At 39.7% G+C, this 22,536-nt stretch overlaps 1 protein-coding gene across 1 annotated transcript in view; it reads right to left on the reverse strand.

The window, feature by feature from the left end:
* LOC125238993 (chaoptin-like) overlaps positions 1 to 22,536 on the reverse strand; it is a gene marked incomplete at its 5' end in the record, with an annotated part of 59,733 nt that overhangs the window by 27,804 nt on the left and 9,393 nt on the right. Inside the window, 6 exon segments of the mRNA XM_048146494.1 lie at positions 9,383 to 9,586; positions 11,065 to 11,164; positions 11,167 to 11,236; positions 18,689 to 18,943; positions 19,660 to 19,804; positions 21,055 to 21,156. Coding sequence (XP_048002451.1) covers positions 9,383 to 9,586; positions 11,065 to 11,164; positions 11,167 to 11,236; positions 18,689 to 18,943; positions 19,660 to 19,804; positions 21,055 to 21,156 — 876 coding nt within the window.

The raw sequence follows: 22,536 nt of genomic DNA on the forward strand, positions 1-22,536 counted from the left end.
CCCCGTCATAAGACCTTGGACCTCATCTAGTTCGGTGGTGCTCGTCAGCCCAAATCTAATGAGCCCAAACATGATGGGGTTATGATGAGGAGAATAGCAGTTCTGTTGACCACCTCCTGACTCCATCATGAGACCCTGGACCTCATCTAGTTCGATGGTGCTCGTCAGCCCAAATCTAATGAGCCCAAACATGATGGGGTTATGATGAGGAGAATAGCAGTTCTGTTGACCACCTCCTGACTCCATCATGAGACCTTGGACCTCATCTAGTTCGATGGTGCTCGTCAGCCCAAATCTAATGAGCCCGAACATGATGGGGTTATGATGAGGAGAATAGCAGTTCTGTTGGCCACCTCCTGACCCCGTCATGAGACCTTGGACCTCATCTAGTTCGATGGTGCTCGTCAGCCCAAATCTAATGAGCCCAAACATGATGGGGTTATGATGAGGAGAATAGCAGTTCTGTTGACCACCTCCTGACTCCATCATGAGACCTTGGACCTCATCTAGATCGATGGTGCTCATCAGCCCAAATCTAATGAGCCCAAACATGGTGGAGTTATGATAAGTAGAATAGCAGTTCTGTTGAACATCTCCTGCCTGACTCCATCATCATGAGAACCAGAACCTCATCCTGGTCCCAAAATATAATAATAATTCAAACTCTCAACAAACTTCACGTATAACTTAAAATCCAAAATCATATGAAAAGCATGTCGAATGCTAAAATTGCATAAGGTGTAAAAAGGATCAAGATTTGTTTAGTCGCAGTTTACGGCACTTCTCGGAACTATCGAGCTGCTTACGAAAGCTAGGTGCGCCGGACGATCAAACGCAGGTCCGTTGTCTTCGAGCGCTCGGCGCAGACTGAGCGGGCTCGCGTTAGCACAGTGTCTTTTATTCGAATTTTAGGTGTTTTAAAAACATATCTATCGACAGAAAGGTATGTCTTATATGTATGATTTTTTTCTTATAGGTCAATAAGAAGTTCTAGTTTAGGATAATATTATTTAAGAGTTACAAAAAATGCAGGAATCGCAGGAAAAATACATAATGTAAACCTCTTTTTATCGAAAAAATGGGGAGGATACGGAAGGTTATTTATCCACCATTTCAAGTAAATCTTAAAATGTCAAAGTATTAGCTAACTCGTACAGGATATAACAAATAGGATTGTGATCATTTATTACCCCAAATAACATTTTTAACAGCACAATCACGATTCTAAACGAGCTATCCCACTATGAAAATTGAAAACGTCTTCCGAAAAAACTGATTTTTCGGAAGTATAAAAAGACATATTTTAAAGTAGTACCAATTGACTTTCTAGCTTAAGATATGTACTTTTAGGAACATTATCATTTTTTTAATAATCATTTATAGTTTCTTTATAATTTTGAATGAAAAAGGTTCTATTTTGCAAAAAACGCTCGTCTTTAGGAATAAGGCCTCTTAAGAGGTTCGCCCGTATTAGATTTGCACCCTGTATATTTTTAAAACGATAAAGGTTTGTAAATGACATTAATTATGTTATAAAAAGACATAACGCGAAGTGTAGGTGTATTATTTTAACCCAAATAATCAAGTGCACTCTAGATACGACTATATAGAATTGTTATTCAAGTACCTAGTTCAAGTCAAAAGTATAAGTAGTGCACGAAGCCAAATCTGTTGAACAAATTTCAGTCATTTATTCAATGTAATTTAGATAAGTAATTATAAATATGTATAATTATATTTCGTAATTTGTTAAGTATATAATGTTTTAAATACTTGTGTATTTGTTTTTTTGCCAACCATACTCTGCCACCAATACAGCACGCTGATAACGATTTTTAACGATAACATAACGACAAAATTAAAAAAATTTAAAAACCCCCGATATAGAGGTCCGATTTTCATGAAACATGGTTAAGAACACTCCCGACTAACTCAGCTTTCAAACAAAAAAACGCAATCTAAATCGGTTCATCCGTTCGGGAGCTACGATGCCACAGACAGACACACAGACAGACAGACAATCAGACGCATCAAACTTATAACACCCCGTCGTTTTTGCGTCTGGGGTTAAAAATAAATTAATAGTTTAAAAAACACTATAAAACACGCTTTTATAAATGCACGTAAAAGCCAAAAATAAATTATGGATCGTTCAAGTTGTCTCTATTTGTGAGCTGAAGTTTAAAAACTATGTGCTTTTAATTATAATATTTGATTGTAAAAGCATGGGGCGCTGGAACAGGCAAGACTTTTTGTATAACTTGCTGCTAAATCAAATTATGCTATGTTACGGGAAGGAGGTTACACAGATTGACGCGCTAACTGGAGTTGCAGCATGACTAGTAGGTTCTACATTAAACAGTCAAATCAATTAAAAGTCAGTGTTCAAAGTACCAGTTTGTCGAACTCAGACAAAATATGCGCTAGTAGCGAGGAGAGTCAACAGTCACCGACACTTAGAACGCCGCTTTTTTCCGGTAATCAAAGTACAAAAGGGGAAAGTGTCTACAGTGACAGGATGCAGAGTTCTTGTTCGTGGACGAGATATCTTTGGTTCTCTTTGGTAACCCTTAGGCGGCATATGTAAACGTTATGTTCTTATGCAACTTCATTCGCCAGGAAGTTCGGATTAGTATTTGTTTACAAGAAAGTCTTTCCTGTTCCAGCGCCCCACGCTTTTACAATCAAATATTATAATTAAAAGCACATAGTTTTTAAACTTCAGCTCACAAATAGAGACAACTTGAACGATCCATAATTTATTTTTGGCTTTTACGTGCATTTATAAAAGCGTGTTTTATAGTGTTTTTTAAACTATTAATTTATTTTATACTTTTTAGTCATTAATAATGAATAACTTTTAACATTTATACATAAATTTATTTCAAGTAGGCGGATTTTACATGTCATTTGTGGCTTAACGTGTACTTATTGCTAATTGCTACTTAATAATAACTAGAGTCTACCTTCTTATTACGGTATTATCTAAATATATAAAAGAAGAAGCTGACTGACTGACTGACTGACTGACTGACTGACTGACTGACTGACTGACTGACTGACATATCAACGCACAGCCGAAACCGCTGGTCCTAGAGATTTCAAATTTGGCACGTAGGTTCCTTATGTAGTGTAGAGGAGCACTAAGAAAGGATTTTCCAAAATTCACCTCCTAAGGGGGTCAAATGGGGGTTCAAAGTTTGTATGGGGAAACAAGATTAGTTTGACTATTTTATTCGAAACTTCACAGGAAGATTCCTTAAGACATATGACTGAATACGTGTTTCAGGTTTTTTGAAAATTTAACCCCTAAAAGGGTGAAAAGGGGGTGATAAAGTCAAAAAATCAATATGGGCATCGTTTTTATGGTTTATCGGGTCGCTGATCACGATAAATACAACGTTTTTAAAATCTAACGAGGCGGAAGTGAAATTCCTTCTCCCCTGTTGTGGTGCAATGGGGTTTAAATATCAAAAATATATATAAAAGAAGATATTAACTGACTGACTGACATATCAACGCACAGCCGAAACCGCTGGCCCTAGAGATGTCAAATTTGGCACGTAGGTTCCTTATATAGTGTAGAGGAGCACTAAGAAAGGATTTTTCAAAATTCGCCTCCTAAGGGGCTCAAATGGGGGTTCAAAGTTTGTATGGGGAAACAAGATTAGTTTGACTATTTTATACGAAACTTCACAGGAGGATTCCTAAAGACATATGACTAAATACATGTTTCAGGTTTTTTGAAAATTTGACCCCTAAAGGGGTGCAAAGGGGGTAAAGTCAAAAACACAATATGGGTATCGTTTTTATGGTTTATCGAGTCGCTGATCACGATAAATACAACGATTTTAAAATCTAATGAGGTGGAAAAGAAATTTTCTCCCCTGTTGTAGTGCAATAGGGTTAAAATATCCAAAATAGCCATAAGAGGAGCACTAAGAAAGGATTTTTCAAAGTTCACCTCCTAGCATGATAATTTGACAGGGACAGGGATAGGGACTGGGACAGGGACAGGGACAGGAACGGGATAGGGTTAGGGTTAGGGATAGGGATAGGGATAGGGATAGGGATAGGGATAGGGATAGGGATAGGGATAGGGATAGGGATAGGGATAGGGATAGGGATAGGGATAGGGATAGGGATAGGGATAGGGATAGGGATAGGGATAGGGATAGGGATAGGGATAGGGATAGGGATAGGGATAGGGATAGGTATAGGGATAGGGATAGGGATAGGGATAGGGATAGGGATAGGGATAGGGATAGGGATAGGGATAGGGATAGGGATAGGGATAGGGATAGGGATAGATATAGGGATAGGGATAGGGATAGGGATAGGGATAGCGATAGCGATAGCGATAGCGATAGCGATAGCGATAGCGATAGCGATAGCGATAGCGATAGCGATAGCGATAGCGATAGCGATAGCGATAGCCATAGCGATACGGATACAGATAATATGGGTATCGTTAGAGGGATACGGATAATCGGTCGGCGGTCTCTTACAATCAATGTGCTCTAAGACGATCGTTGTTTGCTTGCTTGAAGATTACGTTTGCGATAAGTATAAGCAAAATGTAAAAAAATTTAAGGGATAATAGAAAAAAGTACTTTTTACCCACCAATCATAGTGTCGAAATACGGGCTATGTGGGATGTTTATAAAGGTTTCCCCAGCGTATATAGAATTACCTACGCTGTGGTCGATGTGTAATATTTCTACAATCATTGCAAGCAAAAGTATAATGTGAAATCGAAATAATCGCAGATAAATATACGTACACAGAAACCTAAGGATCGAAATGAAAATCTTAATGAATACTTTTATTACGCGGGCGAAGCCGCGGGTAAAAGCTAGTCATAAATATGTTTATACCTAGTAAGTTATCCGTAAAAGATAGACAATATAGACATGTGCCATTGCGGACTTTTTGAAGACATTAGAGAGACATACTTTCGCCATACATTGTTTTGAAGCTCTCAGCTAGTGGGATTTTGTTTGACTCGATTAGAAAAAAATATTGTCACATTTCAACTAATTCAAACAAAATTTAAGTATTTCTTTTTTGCCGAGCCCCCCTTTATTTGCTCTTGAGGGTCACAGGAAAACCATTACCCAACTTATTTTAAATACAACGATGATCTTTCTTTTATGCGGGGGGCTTCCCCCCTCCGAGCCCCCTTTGTTTGCTCTGAAAGGTCACAAGAAAGCGCTAACCCAACTTATTTTAAATACTATGTTAATCTTTCTTTTATGCGGGGGCTTCGCCCCCCGAGCCCCCTTTTCGTTACTCTTAAGGGTCACAAGAAAACCCTAACCAAACTTATTTTAAATACTACGTTGATCTTTCTTTTATGCAGGGGGCTTCGCCCCCCGAGCCCCCCTTTGTTTGCTCTTAAAGGTCACAACAAAACGCTAACCCAACTTATCTTAAATACTACGTTGATCTTTCATTCATGCGGGGGGCTTCGCCCCCGAGCCCCTCTTTGTTTGCTCTTAAAGGTCACAAGAAAACGCTAACCCAACTTATTCTAAATACTACATTGATCTTTCTTTCATGCGGGGGCTTCGCCCCCCGAGCCCCCCTTTTCTTTACTCTTAAGGATCACAAGAAAACCTTAACCCAACTTATTTTAAATACAACGTTTATCTTTCTTTTATGCAGGGGGCTTCGCTCCCCGAGCCCCCCTTTGTTGGCTCTAAAGGTCACAAGAAAACGCTAACCCAACTTTTTCTAAATACTACGTTGATCTTTCTTTCATGCGGGGGGCTTCGCCCCCCGAGCCCCCCTTTTCTTTACTCTTAAGGATCACAAGAAAATCTTAACCCAACTTATTTTAAATACAATGTTGATCTTTCTTTTATGCAGGGGCTTCGCCCCTCGAGCCCCTTTGTTTGCTCTGAAAGGTCATAAGAAAACGCTAACCCAACTTATTCTAAATACTACGTTGACCTTTCTTTCATGCGGGGGCTTCGCCCCGAGCCCCCTTTTCTTTACTCTTAAGGATCACAAGAAAACCTTAACCCAACTTATTTTAAATACAACGTTTATCTTTCTTTTATGCGGGGGGGCTTCGCACCCCGAGCCCCCTTTGTTTGCTCTCAAAGGTCACAAGAAAACGCTAACCCAACTTATCTTAAATACTACGTTGATCTTTCTTTCATGCGGGGGCTTCGCCCCCGAGCCCCCCTTTTCGTTTCTCTTAGGAGTAACAAGAAAACCCTAACCCAACTTATTTTAAATACAACGTTTACCTTCTCTTTATGCGGGGGGCTTCGCCCCCCGAGCCCCCCTTTGTTTGCTCTGAAAGGTCACAAGAAAACGCTAACCCAACTTATTTTAAATACTACTTTAATCTTTCTTTTATGCGGGGGGCTTCGCCCCCCGAGCCCCCCTTTGTTTGCTCTTAAAGGTCACAAGAAAACGCTAACCCAACTTATTCTAAATACTACGTTGATCTTTCTTTCATGCGGGGGCTTCGCCCCCGAGCCCCCTTTTCGTTACTCTTAAGGGTAACAAGAAAACCCTAACCCAACTTGTTTTAAATACAACGTTGATCTTTCTTTTATGCGGGGGCTTCGCCCCACGAGCCCCCCCTTTTCTGTTCATATCTTCCGGCACCATCATCAGGCCTTGAAACCTAATCGTAGTCATAGTTCATTACAAGACTTTTCTAAGAAGCCCAAAAACAGCTATGATACGATGTTCCATCATGTAGTTCCATTTCATATCTTCCGGCTCCATCATCAGACCTTGAAACCTTATCGTAGTCAAAGTTCATTACAAGACTTCTCTAAGAAGCCCAAAAACAGCTATGATACGATGTTCCATCATGTAGTTCCAGTTCATATCTTCCGGCTCCATCATCAGACCTTGAAACCTTATCGTAGTCAAAGTTCATTACAAGACTTTTCTAAGAAGCCCAAAAACAGCTATGATACGATGTTCCATCATGTAGTTCCAGTTCATATCTTCCGGCTCCATCATCAGACCTTGAAACCTTATCGTAGTCAAAGTTCATTACAAGACTTTTCTAAGAAGCCCAAAAACAGCTATGATACGATGTTCCATCATGTAGTTCCAGCTCATATCTTCCGGCTCCATCATCAGACCTTGAAACCTAATTGTAGTCAAAGTTCATTACAAGACTTTCCTAAGAAGCCCAAAAACAGCTATGATACGATGTTCCATCATGTAGTTCCAGTTCATATCTTCCGGCTCCATCAGCAGACCTTGAAACCTAATTGTAGTCAAAGTTCATAACAAGACTTTTCTAAGAAACCCAAAAACAGCTATGATACGATGTTCCATCATGTAGTTCCAGTTCATATCTTTCGGCTTCATCATCAGACCTTGAAACCTAATTGTAAGTAGTCAAAGTTCATTACAAGACTTTTCTAAGAAACCCAAAAACGGCTATGATACGATGTTCCATCATGTAGTTCCAGTTCATATCTTCCGACTCCATCATCAGATCAGCTCAACAGTACCATATTATTGTATTGTCATCGGAACTACATATAGCTGCCAATTTTCATTACGCTACGATCCTTGGAAGATGGTTAAATTAGCCTCCGCAGATTCCATTACATAGTTAGTTACATACACGACGACCTAATAAAAGCGTGTTAAAAACAACTGCACTGCACTGTGAAAATCGTTGCAAACTTATCAGGACTTGTCGCAGTCATACATTAGGCGCTACGAAGCCTTACATAGCAACGAATAACCTAACCACAAAATTAAAATTTAGAAAAACCCCCGACCGCGACAAGGTAGACCGATTTTCATGAAACATGGCTAAGAACACTCCCGACTAACTCAGCTTTCAGATAAAAAAACTAAATCAAAATCGGTTCATCCGTTCGAGAGCTACGATGCCACAGACAGAGACACACACAGACAGACAGACAAACAGACAGACAGACAGACGGACAGACAGACAGACAGACAGACACGTCAAACTTATAACACCCCTTCGTTTTTGCGTCGGGGGTTAAAAAGAAGATCCTTAGATCTTTCACCTCAAACTGATATCCAAATATCAACATACTGTCAATAATAATGTCATTCTAAACGAAATAATAACTATGGTATGATGCCCATTCTCGTAATCAATACGCTATTAATGTCAATAATTATCTCATTATTATTGATTGTGTCTACAATGTCAATAATAATGTCATTCTAAATGACTAAATGACTATAAAGTCCATATCTCGTAACCGACAATTGATGTCAATATTAATGCCATTATTATTGATTGTGTTTAGCCCACATTTTATTTCACACGAAAGATTCTTAGATTTCTTACCTTGAAATAATATTGCAATGTCAATATTATTGTCACTATTACTGATGATATTCGTCCCGCATACAATTTTACACGAAAGTTAAACTTTCAATTTATAATAATTATTATTTTTCTCACCTCAAACTAATAGGTATCTGGAAGATCCTCTCCAGCTGGTTATAACTGACGTCTATGGTCCGGCAGCTCGCCAGTTTAGCGAGCCCACCGCGCGAAGGGTCTCTCAACTTGTTGTGCGACAAGTTTAGTTCCAGTACTTAATAGTCACAGACAGACAGACATAATGACCCTTGTAACTCGAAAATCCATGCATAAATATTTTTTGAGGTCATACGTTTTTACGTAATAATGACTGTATTTGTCATTCTATTGGTTAATTCAAACTTTTGTCATGCCATTTGATACTGTCAATAATAATGACATCCATATACTAATATAAATGGGAAAGTGTGTGTGTCTGTTTATTTGTCAGTCTTTCACGGCAAAACGGAGAGACTAATTGACGTAATTTTTAAGTGGAGATAGTTGAAGGGACGGAGAGTGACATAGGCTACTTTTTGTCTCTTTCTAACGCGAGCGAAGTCGCGGGCAAAAGCTATTTCTTAATAAATGTAAAGCGTACATTACTGAAAATCTTAAGAACGCTGTTATGACGTCAATATTGTCATTATTACTGATGGCCTCTGGCACACGTAACATTTTTCCCGTTTGGATTTGAACTTTTTTTTAATAGCTAACTAACTATTTTGGCTTTTTTTTAATAACTAACTAACTATTTTGGCTCAGTGATCCAAAGTGAATCTTGGCCTCCGAAATGAGAGATCGCTACCTGTCCCGATCCTGCGCAGCCTCTTGCCAGTCACTGACTTGAAGCCGACGCAGATCCGCCACTACACTGTCCTCCCAGCGGTACCTGGGTCGATCCGCCAGACGGCCACCAGCCGGTCGACCCAAGAACGCTCTCTTGACAACCCGATCGTCTCCCATTCTAAGTAAGTGACCGAACCAGCGAAGTCTGTGGGCTTTCGTTTCGTTAATAGTATTATAGTTTATCAATATTATTCTCACCTCAAACTAATAGGTATTTGGAATATCCTCTCCAGCTGGTTATAACTGACGTCTATGGTCCTGCAGCTCGCCAGTTTAGCGAGCCCGCCGCGCGACGGGTCTCTCAACTTGTTGTGCGACAAGTTTAGCTCCAGAAGAGTGGGTAGGGCGCCGAAGGTAGCCGGTTTGATGATTTCCATCGAGTTGTACGATAGGTTTAGGAATCTGAAATAGATGAGATGAAATTAGTACATGCAATCTCTCGATACGGCATTGAAACCTTTGATTCTTTTTGACAATTTGGCTCATATTATAATCTTGATATTCATACTTACTAAAATTACTAGGTTTTGCTCGCGGCTTTCTTAGACTTTATCTGTCTATACGGAATTATACAACGTGTTTCCGTTATCACTCAAAACCTCAGACACCCCAACTGATTTTTATTTTTTTAAACTCATCTAGAGTATTCATCTTTAAATGTGATGGTTACTTTTTTTTTTAATTGAATTTTTAATTTTCTGTACAGCTCTACTTGACTTTTAGCTCTACATAATAATGTCTTCGGTTACCGCGATAGTTACTCATGAAATAAAACTATGGAAACGGATTAAATCGCGTATAATGAATTTAAAATACATCCCGACGTTTCGAACTCTTTACAGCGTTCGTGGTCAGCGGGTGACTGAGGAAAAATTAAAATGTGCAAAAGCTACCCACTTACAAGAAATATTAACGAACCATGACCACAGATAATATAGACTTCTAAGGCAGGTTCACACACTATTAATAAAGCTAGTTATACAATATTCAAAAAATTTACCATTACTCTGTTAAAAAATAATTAACCAATTAATCTACACAAAATTGACAAAGAAACAAACTGCAAATGTCCAACACCATACAACACAAATGCCTCACAGCCTTCGTCCTTGTTCCATTATCAGATGTACTACTGGATCCCAAGCCGGTGGTAAAGTAAAGCCATCCTCTCTGTTTGGATATTTCTTGATCTGAATGGCCTCTCGCAACATTCTGAGTATATATCGCGGTAAGAGTTCGAAACGTCGGGATGTATTTTAAATTCATTATACGCGATTTAATCCGTTTCCATAGTTTTATTTTAGCTCTACACTCAATAAAATAATTGCTAACTACCATCATAAACCATAAAACTATTTATTTGTGTACCTTACTGCAACGACATAAGGTTTACCAATAGACAGCTAAGATGTCACTGTAAAACACTTTAAAGCTTTGTCACAGTAAACTTCAAATTGGACAGGTAATCGCAGTAAGCAAATTTAAACCCAATATTCAAAATGATAAGGTTGTAATTAGGTACGAGTTCAATTTGTTATGATTTATGATAAACATTAAGATTAAACTGACAAACAGCGTCAAACTCGTAGCGGAAAAAATAATCGTCCAAGTAACCAGCCAGTATTAATACCCCTAAATACTGAAAAAGGTAAACAACCTCTAGCAATGCGATATACACAATGTTGTATTACGAATACAATAGAATAGGCACATAAAAAATAACGAATAATACTAATTTAAACAAAATATTACCCCCATCAAGATGTAGCTCAATCGATTCTACTCTCGATTCTGAATAAACGGTTTTCAGGTTTTTAGTGTTAAGTGAAACACGGTGTATATGTCTTAGATGATACATATAAGAGTCACTCATAACTTACCTCAAAGAAAACAAATTCTGAAACACGGCATTATGTATATCCGACATATTATTATGTGAAATATCAACTGTATGGAGCTCATACAGTTTGGGGAACGCCATCTTGGAACGCTCACGATTTGGTTGTACGACGCGTTCAGGACTCTTATGCCGGACATGTTTTGTATGGGGATCTGAAAGAAAATAATTACGACACAAGTGCGAAAAGCGTCCGCCGACTTTCCGCGCATGCGCGCAGTATCGAAAAAACTGAAACGCATTGTTTGGCTCTGTAACCATGGCAACGCCTTATAACGATACGGCGCGCGTGCGCGGGAAGGCTTTGGGCAGCTGAGCTGACAGTGCAAACCTTTGCGTCAAAATTCAGAAAACAGTGTGAATTTCACGAAAGTTATTCAAGAAAACTATTAAAAACTAAGTGCATTGTCGTAGAAAAAGTATTGTATGCAAGTGTTTAACTGAGTCAAAAAATACTCGTGGCGTCTTAATAACAATTTTCGGCTTCACCTCACATTGTTACCCACGCCACTCGTCTTTTTTGACCTCCTTTAAACGCCTGTTGCATAAAATACTGTTATCACGACCATGCACTTAGTTTTTAATAGTTTTCTATTCAAGAAACTTTCGTAAAAATCACACTGTTTCCTGTATTTTGACGCAAAGGTTTGCACTGTCAGCTCAGCTGCCCAAAGCCTTCCCGCGCACGCGAGCAGTATCGTTATAACAATGCGTTGCCATGGTTACAGAGCCAAACAATGCGTTTTCAGTTTTTTCGATACTGCGCGCTTGCGCGGAAAACCGGCGTACGCTGGCTTTGGGGAATAGACTTTTATGTAGGGTTTTAAAGATCTATGCACGACCATGTAAATGACGAATAACAGTTCGGGAGTAGAAAAAGAGAATTAGAAATGAGTGGCGAAATAAATTACACTTATGACACATCTCGGACACTGGCGATCAAATATATGAAAGAGGCGCGTTCCAACACACAGTCTAAGCTCGTGTAGGTGAACGCGTACCATGCTTGTATGAGTGAGATATGACAGGTCGACTGTTCGCGTTTTTGACAGGCGGTAACTGTGAGGTAACCGAGAGGGGGTGGGTGGCACTTCAGCGGGGAGCGGCAGTGGCCATAATGTACGATAGTACTGTTTATTATACTGTGCTTATGAAAGAAAAAGTGACCAAGGCCATCAGTGCCTGAGGCTGGAATCGAACCAGCGTACTCTGCAATCGCAGTAGTCCTTGTATAGTAGATTACTCATATGGGAGACAATTTCGTCCTGAGCAACGAGATTATTTCTTTGCGTTTGCACGAGTATCGTACGACGTTTTACAGCATATATGAAGTTTCAAGTAAGTACTTTTTCAAGAAGTTGATAAAAAAAATTACTGAACTGATTAGTTAACCCTTAATTGCATGAATTTTTCTTTTAACGAGATATTATTAATATATGTGATAGACAGTGGTTTTCTGACTCTGGGAAAAATAATAAAAAAAATATTTAATACCGATTTTAATACTAAATCAGTGTGAAAAGTTAAATAGGGCAAAACTTATTTATATGAATATATAATTATTGGTAAGTATAATTGTAAAGTTTGACTACTATAAGAAAGGTACACTATTTGTGGAACCCCCATGATAAAATGTTTAAACATAAACTAATTACTAACTCCGAAAAAATCTGCCTAAATCCTAAATCACATACTAAAAATCGCCATCATCCTGTTTTTTCACACTTTTCCGCAATTTCATCTTTATCCTTAATTAATAAATAGTAAATCATAATATTATTTAATTTATTTAATTATTTATTAAATAATAATAAATACTGAATAATAATTCAGCTATAAATGTGATTTTGGATAGCTACATCAAGCCACAGGCCATCAAATATGTGATGCATATATACATCACCATGCATTTAAGGGTTAAAAAGTGTTTTGTCCCTTTCTGTCATGTTGACTTATGTATTTGTGAGAAAGGGACAAAATACTTTTTAACTTTTTCTTTGTCCAGTAACTGTTTTATGAATAATGTTTTAGTAATGTTTTATAAACATGACTGTACATAGTAGGTTTTGGTGGATTTACTAGTTTTTGGTAGATGTAGTAGTTTTTTTATTAGGGTTCCGTAGTCAACTAGGAACCCTTATAGTTTCGCCATGTCCGTCCGTCCGTCCGTCCGTCCGTCCGTCCGCGGATAATCTCAGTAACCGTTAGCACTAGAAAGCTGAAATTTGGTACCAATATGTATATCAATCATGCCAACAAAGTGCAAAAATAAAAAATGGAAAAAAATGTTTTATTAGGGTACTCCCCCTACATGTAAAGTGGGGGCTGATTTTTTTTTCATTCCAACCCCAACGTGTGATATATTGTTGGATAGGTATTTAAAAATGAATAAGGGTTTACTAAGATTGTTTTTTGATAATATTAATATTTTCGGAAATAATCGCTCCTAAAGGAAAAAAAGTGCGTCCCCCCCCCCCCTCTAACTTTACCAAATTTCAGCTTTCTAGTGCTAACGGTTACTGAGATTATCAAGTAGTTTCGAGTTTAACAGCGGCCCTATGGGTTTGCCGCCTACGTGCTGTGAGCCTGTCAATAATAGCATACCTAGGTCGACCAGTAAGACTGCCACCTATCCTGAAAACCAACTGGCAGACATGTATACTAAACAGCCGTTCTCATGTAATCAAGTTTCAACGAACATACAGGATAATGACTTGAGCGAATCAGCTGGGAACGATACGGTGGTCAGAGATAAGGCGCCTAGTAACGCGGCGATGACTCATCATGCACCCGAGTTTAAAATGCCGACCGTTGAGCCGTCAGATGTACTTGCGCCTGTGCATACCGAATCAAAACAAACATTATCTTTTGCTACGGTTGCGAGTGGTGGTGAGTGGAAATCGCAAGTAGTGGATGAGCAATGGCAACTAGCACAAAAACGAAGGCTAAGGAACAGGTTTGTTGGGAAAAGAGGGAATGCGACCGTGGGCGCTAACGATAAGTTCAAGGCCGCCGATATAAAGAAACCAATATATATTTATCAAGTGTCGAAAGATGTAATGGAAAACGAAGTTGCGGATTATGTGAAACAGAAGTCAGGCTTAGATGTGACAGTAGTGAAAATTAATATGAAAAAAATAAAGGACTATAATGCATTTAAAATATTTGTGCCAAATCATAAAATGGAAATGTTTATGAGCGATGGTTTCTGGCCTGAAGGCATATTGTTTCGCCTATTTTATGATTTCAAAGAGAGGCATGCAGCAGATGAGGCTAAATAAATCTAATAATATTAATATTAATAATAATGGCCAGTATCACGAAACTAGTAAGTTTTAACTGTAAAAGTATTATGCGATCTATTGAATGTGTGAGAAAGCTCTGTTCCAAGGCTGATATAATCGCTCTGCAGGAAACGTGGCTTCTGCCGCACGATATACCATACTTGGGAAGTATAAGCTCAAACTTCGGATACACTGGCGTCTCGGCAGTCGACACATCGACCGGAGTCCTGAGGGGCAGGCCATATGGAGGAGTGGCCCTTCTATGGAACAAAACAATATTCCCATGTGTATCGGTAATAGTTTGTAATAGTGCGCGACTCGCGGCGATCAAAGTCGCACTTAGCGACCGGGCGTTGTTAATCATATCAGCCTACATGCCAACTGCCTCGGCCGACAATTTAACGGAGTTCATAGATTGTCTCAGTGAAATTAGTGCGATAATTGAAAGTAGTGGTGTGGAAACTGTGTTTATACTTGGGGATTTTAATTCGCATCCAGGTGAGCAGTTTTACTCTGAACTAATGAACTTTAGTTATGAACAGAATTGGTCGTGCGTAGATATAGATTTGTTACCGGCTAATACCTACACTTTTATAAGTGACGCGCATGGTTGCCGACGATGGCTGGATCACTGCATAGTGACCAGTGCGGCGCGGCAAGCAGTTGTGAATACCTACGTGTTAGATAAGGATGTTTATTGGTCTGATCACTTGCCTTTGTTAATTGAATGTAATATCACGAACATTGTGCCTAAAATTATAATATCTCCTGTTGCTTGTAACAAAGTAGTTTGGGGTGAAAGAGATAATAAACAGATAGAACGGTTTCATGAGTATTGTAATACAAAATTTAGAGAAATAAATTTTCCTTCCGTGTTTACTAGCTGTGCAGATAAAATGTGTCTTGATCAACATCATAGGTCACTTTTGGATAATATGTACTTAAATATAACATGTATACTTGCGGAGGGAGCGAAACTCTGTTATAATTCGCCTAAAACTAAGAAACATAGGTACATACCCGGCTGGAATAAGCACGTCAGCTGTGCTCACAGGCAGGCCCGGCTATGTTATCTTATGTGGTTATCGTGCGGCAAACCGGTTTCAGGGGACGTGTATACTAGAATGTATGAATCTAAAAGAATGTTCAAATCTAAGCTAAAATATTGTCAAAATAATCAAGATCAGATACGAATGGACATTATTGCGCAACAACATTCAAGTAAAAAGTTTGGTAAATTCTGGAAGTCAACGAATAAATTAAATCCTAGGGCGGCACTGCCTGTGAGTGTAGCGGGCCTGCATGAGCCGAGTGATATAGCCAATGCGTTTCAGCGCCACTTTAAGGTAGAATCACCGTTGTCGCCCGCGTCTCACATGTGCGATGCTGAGAAATATCCGCTAGCCAATATTGTAAGTTTCTCTGCTAAACAGGTAGCCTCAGTTATTAATAAGATGGTGCGAGGAAAGTCTCCTGGGAAGGACAGTCTTAGCATAGAGCATTTGAAGTACGCGGGTGTACACCTACCTAGAGTTCTAGCATTGTTTTTCAATCTTTGTGTAAATCATAGTTACCTGCCGGATGAGCTTATGCATACTGTAGTTGTCCCAGTAGTTAAGAACAAAACGGGCGATGTTTCTGACATGTCCAACTACAGGCCTATCTCGTTAGCCAATGTTATCGCTAAGGTTCTGGACAGTCTGCTCGACGAACAGCTGGATAAACACATCCGCCTGCATGACACTCAGTTCGGCTTTAGACCGGGCCTATCTACCGAATCTGCAATACTATGTCTGAAGCAGACTGTCCAGTACTACACGGCCCGAAAAACGCCTGTCTATGCCTGTTACTTGGACCTGTCAAAAGCATTCGATCTCGTATCTTATGACGTGTTGTGGCATAAGTTAAAACATGAAACTGATGTACCGGACGAAATTACCTCGCTGCTTAAATACTGGTACGATAACCAAGATAACAGTGTAAGGTGGGCTGGAGCATATTCGGGGACATATAGGATGAAATGTGGGGTGAGGCAGGGGGGGTTAAGTTCGCCCCGCCTGTTCAACCTATATATGAACCAACTACTGGAGGGGCTTAGCAGTGCCAGCGTTGGATGCTCCATAGACGGCGTACGCATTAATAACATAAGCTATGCGGATGACATGGTGCTGCTCAGCCCCTCGGTGGGTGGTTTGTTTAGCCTGTTGCGCATATGCGAGACGTACGCGGAGGCCCATGGGCTCAAATACAATGCGAGCAAAAGTGAGTTGATGCTATTTAAAGCGGGTAATAAAACGTACAAAGTGCCCCCTGTAACACTTTGTGGCACTCCTTTAGCGCTAGTAAAGCATTTTAAATATTTGGGCCACTGGGTCTCTGATGACATGTGCGACAATATGGACATTGACAGGGAACGCAGAGCGCTGGCTGTGCGTTGCAATATGCTGGCCCGTAGATTTGCACGATGCACTAAGACAGTTAAGGCTACGCTTTTTAAAGCATATTGCCAGTCCTTCTACACGTGCAGTCTATGGGTTAGCTATACGCAGCGGGCATACAGCGCTCTGAGGGTGCAATACAACAACGCGTACAGGGTGGTTTTCGGGCTGCCGCGGTACTGTAGCGCCTCGGGTATGTTCGCGGAGGGACGGATCGATGGCTTCCACGCGATCATGAGGAAGCGGTGTAGCTCAATGTTGAGGAGGTGGCGCGCCAGCTCGAATGCCATCCTGTGCACGCTGGCTGACCGGTGGGACTCACCGTTGCTGAGGCATTGGGTGCAGCTACATGCCCCAATGTGTGTAAATTTATATTAATTTTAATTTTATGTCTCTTTACTAACCTTAGATCTAAGTGTTAATGTATTACTAACAAAATATGGACTTTTGTTCGAAATAAATGCAATTTATTATTATTATTATCCGCGGACGGACGGACGGACGGACGGACGGACGGACGGACGGACGGACGGACGGACAGACAGACAGACATGGCGAAACTATAAGGGTTCCTAGTTGACTACGGAACCCTAAAAAGAGGATAATTACTAATATGTATTACAACGGGACTAAATGAATTGCATTATTTTCCATCCATGGAAATATTTTTATTGAGAATAAGAAGACGTTCCCGTTAATGTTTTTGTTTATTCACTAACAAAGACAAACGTTCTTACGATTTAATGTTTGATTTATTAATCGAATATGGAAATGAACATGGTATTATCTGATGCCAAAAGTATGTGTGTTAGACTTTGAGAATGCTGCCATACAAAGTATTCGATCGAATTTTGATGGAATAATATTACAAGGATGCAACTTTCACTTGGGGCAAATCTTGTACAGGTATGTTTTTATTGCATATATAGATTTTTGTTAACAAAAAAATCGGTTCCGTTTGTTTGTCACTGTCTATTTAACACGCTCCTCCTCGCTTCGCTCGTCGTCGCACCTAACTGGACTCTGTGAAATAATTGCTATCAAGCAATTTTATTTATTAAATGGGACTGTATCGCGAGCGAAGCAAGATAGAAAAACCAGTCAGTTCTGGTTGTTTGTCACTGTCTACCTAACACGCTCCTCCTCGCTTCGCTCGTCGTCGCACCTAACTGGACTCTGTGAAATAATTCTTATCAAAATTATTCTTAGATGTAGGACCGATATCCCATATACTAAAGGCGCCATCTTTGACATTTGCCTTTGACATACATCCTATACCCGATATCGAATCGGATAGTGTGAAAACGCATTAAAAGGCAAAATATTTTTTATAGGTGATAAAATGTGACACTTTGTCAGTTTGTATAGAGATACAAGCAAATTTCGTCTTTATGGTAACCGATAAGAGTGGGATGCCAAATGTTGCCTTGTGTATGGAAAGGTAACTGTTGTTTTGACAAAATGTTATTCGTGTAATAATTTTTTGCCCCAGTGATGTTTTTTATAAGTAATAGTTATGCCATAGTTGTAATGTCATAATCATAATCGGCCTTAATATAATTCGGCCAAATAAAACGTGGCAACATAAAAATTAGCTATAAATGGGTTGCCAAATAAATCATCTGCAATAAACTGGTTGGCAAATGAAATTCGGACTAAGTAAGTTCGGAGAAAAGGCAGAACACCTTTTGAACCATATGTTTAAAAAATATGAAAAAAATCACAAAAGTAGAACTTTATAAAGACTTTCTAGGAAAATTGTTTTGAACTTGATAGGTTCAGTAGTTTTTGAGAAAAATACGGAAAACTACGGAACCCTACACTGAGCGTGGCCCGACACGCTCTTGGCCGGTTTTTTTTAAATAATCTTGTTGAAAGGACTTACCTGTGCGAAATCCACAATCTGATTATACGCCACTGTGAACTCTCCAGCGTAACTGTTCTCGTCAAACGCGCCCTTGCTAATATTCACAATATTATTATAACTCAAATCCAACATGGTCAAATTCTGGCAGTTTTGGAACGCTCCCTTCTCTATGGTAGAGAGCTCGTTGTGAGAAATGTTGAGGGTGGCTAGGTAGAGATCGGTGAAGGCTTGGCTCTCTATTATTTTTATTTGGTTCTCTGCTAAGTTTATAACCTGAAATGGAAAAGACCTTTTAGTAAATTATTTTGTATATAATATTGTCTTCGGTTACCGCGATAGTTACTCATGAAGTAATGTTTTGTATATTCAAATACAAGAATATAGAATAGGTTATGGTTGATAGATATGTGTGAAAACTACACCAAATAAATTAAACTTCTGAGTTTATTTTGTCTTGAACTTACCTCAGCATATTTGACCTAAGGCCCGTTTCTCGAAAGGTACAAGCCTTGTATTACAAGTGCTCGAGCTGTCAAATCGTATGGGTTGCCATGGAAACACACTTGTACCTTTCGAGAAACGGGCCCCTGCTGGAACATCTGAAATTCGACCTTGGTGATCTTGTTTCTGGCCAGGTCTACTGTTCCTATTCAAGTTACTAAAGAGAAGACACTTCGTCCGACATCTGAGTTCATTTAATCTTGAACTTACCTCAGCATATTTGACCTGCTGGAACATCTGATAGTCGACCTTGGTAAACTTGTATCTGGCCAGGTCTGCTGTTCCTATTCTGGTTACTAAAATGTAGATACTTCGACCAATATCTGAGTTCATGTTGTCTTGAACTTACCTCAGCATATTTGACCTGCTGGAACATCTGGTAGTCGACCTTGGTAATCTTGTGTCTGGCCAGGTCTACTGTTCCTATTAGAGTTACTAAAGAAAAGACACTTCGACGAACATCTGAGTTCATGTTGTCTTGAACTTACCTCAGCATATTTGACCTGCTGGAACATCTGGTAGTCGACCTTGGTGATCTTGTTTCTGGCCAGGTCTACTGTTCCTATTCTGGTCACGGAAGAGAAGGCTCCGCGACCGACATCTGAGATCATATTGTCTTGGAGGAAGAGGCGTCTGTCAAGAGGAAGTTTTTGTTAAATAAAGGACTTGTCTGTACCTCTGTTCTGTACCTTAAATAAATAAATAAATATTATAAGACATTCTTACACAGATTCACTGAGGCCCACGGTAAGCTCAAGAAGGCTTGTGTTGTGGGTATACTCAGACAACGATATATTTAATATATAAATACTTATATACGTAGAAAACATCCATGACTCAGGAGTAAATATCTGTGCTCATCACACAAATAAATGCCCTTACCGGGATTCGAACCCGGGACCGCGGCGCAGCAGGCAGGGTCACTACCGACTGCGCCAGACCGGTCGTACCTTAAATATTATATTTCATGCCATGCCTAAATAAAGCATCAAATAATTATAAAGAATTTGAAGGGTTAAGGATGCTATTATGTATTTTTCATCACACTCTCACACTAAGGGCCGGTTGCGTCAAACCGTCTGTCACAGTTAAGGCGTTCGTTAAATTTTATTATATGGGAAGTTCCATAGACGTCTGCTGCGTGACGATGATCTATCTGTCAAATGTGGTTGATGCAACTGGCCCTAAATGTGTTAATTGACACAGGCGGATACCTATAGGACAATAAAATTGTTCCTCCTAGGGAATTACGGAATTTCTAGTACCATATTTATTTATTGTTTATCTTTTTACATATTTTTTATATTGCAAGTATTTAAAAATATTTTAAGCGGATTACTCACGTATTAAGTCGACATGTTTCGATCCATATCCGAGGATCTTTTTCAAGAGTAGCGACCCCGAGTTTACGCGTCGAGAGCGCGGCGCATACTGCGGTCGCAAGCCCTCGGAAACGAAAAAGATCCTCGGAAATGGATCGAAACATGTCGAGCGTTCTATCGACTTAATACGTGAGTAACCCGCTTAAAATATTTTTAAATATGTCTGAGTCTCACGGGAGTTTTATGTTTTTAAAGAGGCGCATTCCTAGCACACAGTCTAAGCTCGTGTAGGTGAACGCGCACCATGCTTGTATGAGTGAAATATGACAGGTCGACTGTTTGCGTTTTTGACAGGCGGTAACCGAGAGGGAGTGGGCGGCACTTTCAGCGGGGAGCGGGAGTGGCCATACTGTACGATAGTACTCTTTACAATACTCAAGGCATTAGAACACATACTCGTATTACAAACTCGAGTCTTTAAATAGCTCCGGCAAGCCCTCACGATTTATCTTACTCTCGTGTGCAATATTCAACTTACGCCCCACGTTTTATTCTGCTCACCTCAAAAACCTCATTCCTCTGAAGCTGTTGGTGTCTATCTTCTTAATCTTATTGTTATCCAAGTGAAGAACTTTTAACACTGTATTTCGCGCGAACATACCCCTGAAATTTTAAGTGTAATTATTTGATTAATTAAATTGAAAACCCTCAACACAAAAACCTTTAAAAAGCAGAAAATCAATGAATCGATTTTTAACCCCCGACGCAAAAACGAAGGGGTGTTATATGTTGTCTGTCTGTCTGTCTGTGTGTGTGTGTGTGTGTGTGTCTGTCTGTGGCATCGTAGCTCCCGAACGGATGAACCGATTTAGATTTAGTTTTTTTTAGTCTGAAAGCTGAGTTAGTCGGGAGTGTTCTTAGCCATGTTTCATGAAAATCGGTCTACTATGTCGCGGTCGGGGGTTTTTTCAAAATTTTAATTTTGTGGTTAGGTTATAGTAGAACATGTTTACCACCACGTCATGTGTGTGTGTGTTGTGTGTATGTGGCCACGAGCCAGATGGTCGGACGATATCAAAAAGACGGCAGGGCCGACCTGGCACAGAACCGCCGCTTACAGAACAGAATGGAAATCCATGAAAGAGGCATATGTTCAGCAGTGGACGCAAATATGCTGAGAAGAAGAAGAAGAAGAAGAGAACATGTCTAAGAGCCATCGCTAGAAAACTCGCACATCAGAAACATCGCTAAAAAAACCGCATCCAAATCGGTTCACCCGTTTAGGAGCTACGGTGCCACATGGCGGTCAAAATCGTTGCCCCGTGTAGTGACGGGTTAGGAATTTCACCACCACCTTTCAAGTGGGTGTCGTAGATGTCGAATGTGGGATATGAGTTCAATAGGCGAGACGACTAAAAAAAACTAATTAGTCCGTCAGTTAGATTATCAAAGAATTTTAGACATGTATTTTTCTTTTTTCTCGTAAACGGAAAATGGCGACAGTACAGTGCGTTGAAGTTTCGCGTGACGTCACGCCTAGGTACAATTTTTACTTAGAAATGACGTCACAAGCCCCCACTCCGGAACTTTGATGCTCCATATCTTTGTATTTTTTCATTAATTAGAAAAAGCGAAAAATATGTGTTCAGTATTTTTGGATGATCTAACTGACGGACTAAACAGAATGCCATTTTTTTTATGTAGTCATCATCCCTATTATGGGCGATGGGGTTGCAACTTGTGTGCAATATCCCAACTTTGTTTACAGTACATATGGCGCTATATTACTGCACTAGTGCAGTAAGTTAAGTAATGAACTCATTACGCAGCTATGTCAAGAAATTAAATGGCCATACTGTAAAACGTTGTACGATACACGTGCGAAGAGATAATTCAAAACGAGTGGCGATTAAAACCCGGCCGAAGGGAGTTCTTTTCTGCACTTGTGGCGTAATGGTGCTTTCACACTCTGTTATAAAATGTTATATTATATGTATAGTATGGGGTTCTTCAAAAAAGAAATGTACAAGTTTCTAATGGGTC

The sequence above is a fragment of the Leguminivora glycinivorella genome, chromosome 24 (assembly GCF_023078275.1).
Source record: "Leguminivora glycinivorella isolate SPB_JAAS2020 chromosome 24, LegGlyc_1.1, whole genome shotgun sequence".
Lineage (NCBI taxonomy): Eukaryota > Metazoa > Arthropoda > Insecta > Lepidoptera > Tortricidae > Leguminivora > Leguminivora glycinivorella.